Source organism: Ischnura elegans, chromosome 10 (assembly GCF_921293095.1).
Source record: "Ischnura elegans chromosome 10, ioIscEleg1.1, whole genome shotgun sequence".
Classification (NCBI taxonomy): Eukaryota; Metazoa; Arthropoda; class Insecta; order Odonata; family Coenagrionidae; genus Ischnura; species Ischnura elegans.
Genome location: NC_060255.1, coordinates 51,206,186 through 51,214,881, shown reverse-complemented (window position 1 = coordinate 51,214,881; position 8,696 = coordinate 51,206,186). Strand labels below are relative to the sequence as shown.

At 36.1% G+C, this 8,696-nt stretch overlaps 1 protein-coding gene and 1 long non-coding RNA gene across 4 annotated transcripts; one reads left to right on the top strand and one right to left on the bottom strand.

Annotated features, from left to right (window-relative positions):
- Positions 1-934: 934 nt before the first annotated feature.
- LOC124166586 (mesencephalic astrocyte-derived neurotrophic factor homolog) lies at positions 935-3,639 on the bottom strand. Of its 2 annotated transcripts, XM_046544158.1 has the most exons (5): positions 3,520-3,639; positions 3,335-3,434; positions 3,128-3,252; positions 2,904-3,045; positions 935-1,399 (listed from the first exon to the last, which is right to left on the bottom strand). In XM_046544158.1, the coding sequence occupies exons 2-5, from the start codon at positions 3,417-3,419 to the stop codon at positions 1,233-1,235; spliced, it is 519 nt and encodes a 172-aa protein (XP_046400114.1). In that variant the 5' UTR covers positions 3,420-3,434; positions 3,520-3,639; the 3' UTR covers positions 935-1,232. The 2 variants fall into 2 exon arrangements, with proteins under 2 accessions (XP_046400114.1, XP_046400115.1); XM_046544159.1 differs by lacking the exon at positions 3,520-3,639 and having other exon boundaries at positions 3,335-3,518.
- Positions 3,640-3,721: 82 nt separating this feature from the next.
- Positions 3,722-8,637, top strand: LOC124166587. Of its 2 annotated transcripts, XR_006866464.1 has the most exons (5): positions 3,722-3,759; positions 3,946-4,127; positions 5,116-5,198; positions 5,306-5,382; positions 8,448-8,637. It is a non-coding gene; the product is annotated as an uncharacterized LOC124166587 (long non-coding RNA). The 2 variants fall into 2 exon arrangements; XR_006866463.1 differs by lacking the exon at positions 3,722-3,759 and having other exon boundaries at positions 3,830-4,127.
- Positions 8,638-8,696: the final 59 nt, after the last annotated feature.

The following is an 8,696-nucleotide window of genomic DNA, read 5'->3' as shown; positions in this document are numbered from 1 at the left end:
TTAAATTTAAACATGAGTGCTAATACTCTAAAGTAATACCTATCATGTAACATCACTTTTCAGGTACCTATATTCTGTTTTGAAATTTAGCTATTATATTTTAATTACATAGTGATGATATGAAAGATGCTTTTGTTTGACTGACTCTTTCACAGAGTAATATTTTAAAAAGTGGTTTTCTTGTTGCCTGGAATTAAGTGATATTTTTCTTGGAGCCTATGGCATCAGAATCGATGGAATCGGTATCGGTAGAATCGGAATCGAAATGTCGGAATCGGGATCGATAAAATTTTGGAATCGACCCATCACTATTTCTAACAGATCGCTAGCAATTACAGAGATTAAGGAGTCTTGGTGTAAGTTTTTCCGGCGGTGAAACCCTCGCTATGGCGAGAGCCAACACCAAAAGGGCCTCGCATAAACGAAATTTTTAACATGCTTATAATAGGATCAATTAACGGTGCATCGGCTATCTCTCGTAATAGCGGGGGTCTCGCTATAGCCCATACTCGCTTTAACGAGGTTCCACTGTATGCCATAATACATAGTTGATGAACTCTATAACCTGGAGGTAGGAACAGTTTTTTGGTATCAAGGGATAACAATAGAGAAGTAGACATTCACTAATGTGATATTATTTGCAGGAGGCAATTGACAGCTGAGGTCATTTTTACCATGGAAGATGGGTGGGGAGGAAGTTTGAAGAGAAACCTGGCGTCAGCTTTCGCCTGTTCTTGGCAAAAAGCCTCCAATGGGAGCAGTACTTTACATCCTATGGGACAGACAGAGTGCTGTGCTAAAGGAGACTTTCACAAAACACTCCAGCAGGGATTGGGCAGTCTCTTAAAAGTCACCACCCAGATTTTAACCAGACACTACAGGGAGGGAAGACAGCACTCTAGGACATTAACTAAACTTAAATAATCCATGCCTCTTACTATAACACAAATTTATTAGGAATCTTAACTTTTCACAATAAATTCACACACTTCACTCAAGTAATACACACACATTCTCACACCGGCAATGTGGCCTTAGTTCATAAATAATTGTAAACAAATAGATCCCGTGGAAATAGGAAATACAACATCCTTTAGGCTAAAGGAACACCACAGAATCAACGGGTGAATCTCTCCACGTTCATTGACCAAGATCATTGAAGTTCTCCAGTCTGGATTGAACAAATATGTCGACGTTTAGGCTTATTCCATTAGAATATACTCTCCACACACTCACAGTTCATTACGCATGTATTTTGGCTTGAGCTCCTCTATCCTCTTGATAAAATCTGTCTTCTCGATGCAACCTTCACAAGTCTCATCCCAATCACTTAGGACTTTCTTTAAATCCCTAACTTTGAGTTTTTTCAGATCAACTGTTTTCAAGTCAATGGTTTTGTCTGAAATAAAAATATTCAGTGTTAAAACCTTGTCACACATAAAAGCAAAAAAATCATCTTCACTACTATTAATGATATCTCTAAGTGATTACCTATTGTGCCAAAGTTAATTATGACACAAGAGGTAAGCCAGTGATTCATGAGACTGGGATAAAAAAACATCTCCTAGCACTGAAATATGCCCAAGTCAAACCAGAAAATAGGTTAAGCTTCAAATATTGAACCCAAGTCTAAATTTTTACATCAGTTCATATCGAAAATCAGGCCTGAAATTGGTCAGGCCAGGTCAGATCTGAAACTGAATTTTCCCCCAAGGTACTTGTTGGGGCAAGACTAAACTGCTACTTCACTCCATAACAGTACCCAACTGATCCCCAAGTATTTTCATTGAAAAGAAGCACCATACAGTCATATTTCATAACTGAATTTCATGTCTGACAGGGACTTGTGTATACTTCTAAGGAATTAACGTGCCGGTAGATATCGTTTTCCCCAAATTCCAAAAATCTTTGGCCTGCCTCTCAGTAAATAAGGTATTTGAAACAGACTGTAATTGAAGACAAAATATATAATAAGACAGAAATATCACCAAACTAAACTTTGGGATGGGATAAGTAACAAATAATAGGAAATAAATAAGCAAATTTCACTAATCACTCCATACAAAACCTAGGCGTTGATAGATCTTCAGTTCAACAGATCAAATTTTATAAATTCCAACATTTATAGTTCTGCTGACAATATAATCAATACTTTAAAACCAATAATAAAAGCATTTAAGCCGAAGTTATACACCAGAAGTTCGTCGTTCGTTTAACGTTCATCAGAAGAAAACAATTTTTTGAGACCAAAAATAACCCAATTATTGATCAACAACAGCTGCGAAATGGTTAGCCATTGGATAATCGACATAAAAACGTACTTAAAAGCCTCGTATCTCTCCAAATTACTAGCATGTTTTAGGGCAAACAAAGGAAAAATCACTTCCCAAGGACTACAACCACTATATAGGCATTGCTTACAAACTGCCAATGCGATGAGACTTCAATTTTCTTATCAAGGACAGAAGTATGATATAAAATTTCAATGGAATGCAAATATTTACACTCAAAGAAAAAATAAACCATTGTAACCGGTTTCGTGGATCATTTAAAAGAACGGACTAATCAGCGAATCAAACTGCTATCAATTATAAACCGATAATGTTATGTGCGTTACCTTGCAGACATCGTATTCAACATACGACGCTCATGAAACCTATAAGACCTACCGAACAGATTGCTAACAGATAAACTCTTAATTACAATACCATTCATATTGATATATAAACAAATACACTACTTTGGATGCCTAAAAGGTATTTATTAAGAAAAAATATTGAAAATGGAAAATAAGTATTCATAAAAAAACGCACCGTTAATAAAAGCCACTACTACACTCAGAAGTCAATGGCAAGGAGTGGAATGGTCATACGTCTAATTATGTGGGCACATTGAATACTTACCGTAACGTAAATCACATATCTGAGAATCCTTCTTCTTCAGCTTCTCACAGATCTTGTCAGGGGGCATTAACCATGAAATCGGTCTAGAGAGCTCACCGAGAATGCCTGTTGCAGACTCCTCCAGTCCACCTAAGTAGTAACACTAAGAAGAGAAGTCATCAACTAAGCCGTTCATTACAACATGACAAAATAGAAATACATGAATCAGGCTAACTTATACTCACAAATCTGTTTTCTTTTCCTTTAAGATTTTTGCAAAACTTTTTGAACTCTGCTTCTATTAACTTGGTGTCCTTTTTAATGCTGTCTGTTAAAGATTGACTGAATCTATCCACAACGGTGATACATACTTGCGAAGGAAAAATTTGCTATTAGAACAATCATTCAATACAAAATAACTAATAAGCACAACGCTATATTTATATCATTACCTTCGCAATCTTCCTTCTTCAATGATAGCACATCGCTAAATAAGGACAGGACGCAAAATATAAATACTCCGAAATGTGGCTTCATTTTGAACTGAATTTTCTGGAATAAATCACGAATAATGAGGATAAAAACCACGCTAAGCAAGTGAACAGCTCAACAAGTCCAACTCTAAATGATGAGATACCTCAGAGTCGGCGAACTTTTATTTGTTGCGACGTTACATTCGTGGCTATTCGTGTACGAGCCTCCTCGCACCACGTTGATTCAAGCTACTTCACCAGCTGGCGACATTCGATTGGTAGAGTGTGAGTGACGTCATTTTAAGTATATGAAAATTTTACGCTCGGATAGAAAGAAGGAGCAAGGCCGTTTATCAGGCCCGGGGGAAGAGGTACCACCGACCGCCACTCCGCCTATAGTTGGAGTAAGCTATAACTCAAATATATTTTTTCAATTTTAATGATGAAGTACTTTCAGATATTCGTATTTTTATTTTTATTGATATTTTTGACATTACTACATAACGCAAAGTAATATTTTCATTCGCACATGTGTTTATGTTTTGAATCGTTTCAACGGACATTGCGCACCGTTCCATGCCGTCCATCAGCTGTGTTGTCGTTGTCGTCATACTCGTTGTGGGCCGTGTTCTTTTTTGCTTTTAACGCAGAAAAGGTTTGTTAATCGACCATTTTCTGGAAGTGTAGTGACATTTAACGCCTCAAAATGTGCAGTTAGTGATTGTCAATCGAAAGATTGCAAGTTCTTTCGATTTCCGCGAACTGTTTCCAGGTGAGTGTTTTCTTCATTCAGATCAAAAATTTATATATAATTATTTGATATAAACTGTTAAGTTTTCAAGCCATATTAGCTTATAATGTAATTCTTTCTTCAAGGAATTTTGATGTGCATTCGATAATTATTCCAATGTGTCTATTAAGTTGATGGGGTTGTTGGAAATGCTGGTGGTGAACGTTGTTGATGCAACGTTTTCAAGATACCCTTGTTATTTTTACCAAATTGTCATTCATATGTGTCCGACATTCGTTCTGCAAAATTGGTGAAATGTTTCAGAGTGTAACTTGTTAACATGATCATTGCATCAGCAATTTCCACGTACCTTTTTAATTGCATGTAGCAACCAAACACAATTATTTTCTCTACAAAAGGAGGAGAGGCATAGTGATAACTTGTTAAGCCATCGGTGGAGATACATGGAAGTATTTCCATTACTATATGCTGTACTATAAGAACTCGTTCATGTGATTTGTGGACCTCCCGTTTTGTATTAAGATTTGATTCGGTGGGTCATGATTGTTGACCTATTATTTGCAATGGAGGTATTGATATCTCAGGGCCTGTGTTTCCGGTCCCAAGCCCGGAAAAAGGAGGGTGTCTGTTGTTATTGAATTAGTGTCCATTTATAAAGTGATTCTTATTTTCCATCAGTCATTCTTCGTATAGTAAATTTTGGGAGTGTAAATTGAGTTTTAGCTTAGAAATAACTGAACAGATGTGAAATAATCCTTTGATATAGGATTAGAGTGTTTTCCACTGAAAATTTAACAAATGAGTAGTTGCTGTTTGACAAATGTAGTTGCAGTTAATTGGTTCTTATGATACAATAGGATGGTATGAATGAAATATATGAATTTCACTTCATACCATCATTTATGAAGATATGATGGTATGAATTGAAATTATATTGCTCATAAATGACTACTCATCAGCTGGACATTTAAATGTTCTCATTATTGCCTTCAATCATTTTCATGTTCAGCAAGCTCTTTGATGCATTCTGGCTACCTCTAGATGGCATGACAGAGATATGAGGATGATCATTCTGTTGCTGTTGAAACAAAGGTATGTTATTACAAAGGGACTGAACCATATATGTACATTAACTTTTAGATCTGAAACAATTGTCATCATTGCCACCAATTAAAATATATCCATTGTATTACTTGCAGCTAGCCGGTTGATGTATTCCAGTTACCTCTGATGGCATGCCGTATATATGGTCTAGGAATCTACTGTTTTGCTAAAGGTAAGTAATTCAAGAGGAAATGTAATAATTTTCTAAATCCCTCCATTCCTTCCACACTTTTCTGATCGAATGTTGAGGCTCACATTTTAAAAAGTATGTATCGATTAGTTAAAGAATTCATTGATGGATTTTTAGTAACAAGTCTTGGAAGTATATTGACCAAGGCCTGAAATGAAGTCACCATGTATTTTTGCATGTATATTCCACTTCATACAAAATTTTGTCCAGAATGATTATCAACTATTATATGAATGTGGATTCTCAAACTCTTTGTCATTCTCTTGTAATATTGCATGCAATTTTCATAAATTTTTGACAAGTTTGATGCTTTAAACCAAACTTATTGATGACTTCAGCTATTCTATGAATTCAAGTATTCTGCCATTACTTGTTACTTCATGAATACAGTAACATATTCATTGTTGTAAGCAGCTGAGAAATCAATTCACTACTACATTTGGTCCTCTGTTATTTTTAATCCTGACACTCTGCCTTCAGATCTTCTGATCAAACTGTTTCATATGTTTAAATTTTTGATTCAGTTTAGTATGACAATTTCATGAAGTCAAAAGTATTTCGTAAGGATATTTCCTCAAAGACAGTGCCTAAATTTTGATGAATCATTCTATCATTCAGTGCTTCCTGTTTCATTTTCATTAAGTGGACACCAAATGAGTAATGCCTTTACGCTAACGCCTTTTAGGTTATGATATACTAATGACTAATATCCCTGAAAAAAATAAACTCCACCATGGTGGGTAAAGGAAGGGTAGTAGCCTTCATGGTGGGTAGTTACCCTTACACAACCCACGCCCTACCCACCATTAAGGGTAAGGGAAGGATAGAAAAATCCTTCGTCTACCCTTCCTTGGAACTCCTTCCCTTACCATCTGTGTACCCTTCCTTTACCAACCATTAAGGGTAAAGGAAGGGTAGAAAAATCCTTCGTTTACCCTTCCTTGGGACTTAGCATTTATAACTGAGGAAAACATATCCTGAAAGTATCTCCTCAGCTACTTTCACCTGCTAAAGAGTATTGAGTTCTGTACAAGAACGTAAGCAGTCTTTGAAAGCAAAGATAGACGGGCTACACAACTAATCTTTAAAATTCCCTTGAGGAAAACAATAATATACATATTCAGTGGCTTAGCCATGGCTAAGCCACTGAATATGTATAGCCATGGCTGCAGCCCCTATGAAAAAATTGTATAAACCTGTTTCAAAATTTTATACATTCTTATACATTACCATGGCAATGTATAAGAATGTATAAAAATTTGAAACAGGTTTATACAATTTTTTCATAGGGGAGGGGTGGGTTCCCAGGGGGTTTGGACCCTCCACCCCCCGAAATATAAAAACAATCATTTTCCTTCATAAAAGAAAACAAAATATTGAAAAATGATGAATTTAAAAAAATACTTCTTTAACTATTGAAGTTTTTTCGATTATGAAAAGTGTTCGAATTAGTTGAAAACCCATTACTTAGTATCCTGTTTTCAAAACTTTCCCCACCTGGTTTTGGACCCCCCCCAAACAAAATTCCTGGCTACGCCACTGTACACAATAGTTACTATAATTGTGTGAAAAAAGCTCATTTAGAAGTTCTTTCATTCGCATTTCTCGGATGTAACATATTTGTGTGGCTGACAATGGGACATCGCAAGAGTAATGTTCGGTACTTGAATGCCGATCTTATTTTCTGAAACGAAATAGGTAGAAAAAAGACACAGCTTTCTTCCACATAGGCCTGGGTGCGAATCTCATCTTAAGATTTTGTAGTATAAGTTCCGTTGAGAAGTGACATCTGACAAGTACCTCAATGGCTGAGGTTGTAAAAGCTGAGTTCATTATCCTCCAATATGTAGGTTCTGGGTTCAAAACCATGTGAAGGCTAATTGTTTTCTGTCTTATAACTTTATAAATCACTGTTACAACTCATCCCCATTCGTTTAATTTAGTTTTTATATTAGTCCTACCCTTTATTGAGGCTGGCCCAATTCTTCCCGTACACTCCAGGAAGGAGAGGGCCTACCCACCAATGTTTTAAATACCCTTCGTCTACACTTGCTTAAGGGTATAGGAAGGGTACACCTATCCTTCCTTTACCCTGGCTGGCCCAACCCTTCCTCTACCCTTCCTGTACACTCCAGGAAGGAGAGGGCCTACCCACCAATCTTCTAAAATACCCTTCGTCTGCCCTTGCTGAGGGGTATAGGAAGGGTACACCTATCCTTCCCTTACCCTCATTGGAGGGTACACCTCACCACAATGGAGGAGTTTATTTTTATAATAATAATAATAATAAAATGCCTTTATTCGGGCGAGGTTGAGACTGGAAAGTCCCCTCTTCCACCTAACCCCTCGATAACGTCAATGCAAGCATATTATAAAATATTAGACAAACGTTTACAGTACCAAGAATATACAATATACACTGTTTGTGAAATGTCAAAAAATATAAACAACTATATGTGAAATTTTTATCAGGGATCTGTTAAGCATATGGTGACATAATTTATCTCAACAAAAAATATTTATACACTCAGTTTTCCTTTGAATGACAGCGATTGAATTTCTCATACTAAGAGTCAGTCACATTCGGCCTAGTCTTTAAGGTGACAGATGAGTTATCTGCAGCTCCTTTGTATTAACTCCTGAGTGTGTGTTAGCAAACGTTCATATTTACTGTATCTCCTGATTTTTTTAAAATTTTTACCAAATCACCTGCTTTTTACATTTTTACCACAAATGTATTAGGCGAACAACCTATAAATTTCGTGACAACCTTAAATTGATTTTTCTGTATTCCTACGGAATCATTCCAAAAAGGTGGGAGTAGGGCTCCCAAGACATCATGTTAGGTCCTAATGATGAAGTGAGGCCCAATTAAATTGTTCATAAACCAAAAACATGATAGTGTAAAGGCATTGCCAAGTTGGTGACCAATGTGTTATTTTAGAAAAAGTTTGGTTCTCCCTTCTCCTAGGATTTTAATATTACTTTTACCTTAGAGAGCATGGTGGTGATTGCCATGTCTCATTCGTGTCCTTTATTTCTTTCAGGTTATTTGGTTGAATTAGCAATCAGGGATCATCATTGTGGAAAAAGTGAAGAACAGCTATAATTTCTGGCAAGAGTAAAGAGGAAAATTGATATTTTACATATTTTTGTACTTTTTTCATTATTTATCATGAATTGTGTTACTATGTAGCTGCACATTATTGAGTTAATTAAATTTTTGTGTTGACAATATTGTATTATTTGAATTTTTTTAATCAGCGCATGCTATTTTCAACTTTGCCAATAATTGC

Coding starts and splice junctions, on each gene's coding strand:
- LOC124166586 (XM_046544158.1), bottom strand. CDS start 3,419: ATGAAGCCACATTTCGGAGTATTTATATTTTGCGTCCTGTCCTTATTT. Junction 3,046..3,127: donor AAGGAAAAGAAAACAGATTT/GTGAGTATAAGT, acceptor TTCTCTTCTTAG/TGTTACTACTTAGGTGGACT. Junction 1,400..2,903: donor GATATGTGATTTACGTTACG/GTAAGTATTCAA, acceptor TTTTTATTTCAG/ACAAAACCATTGACTTGAAA.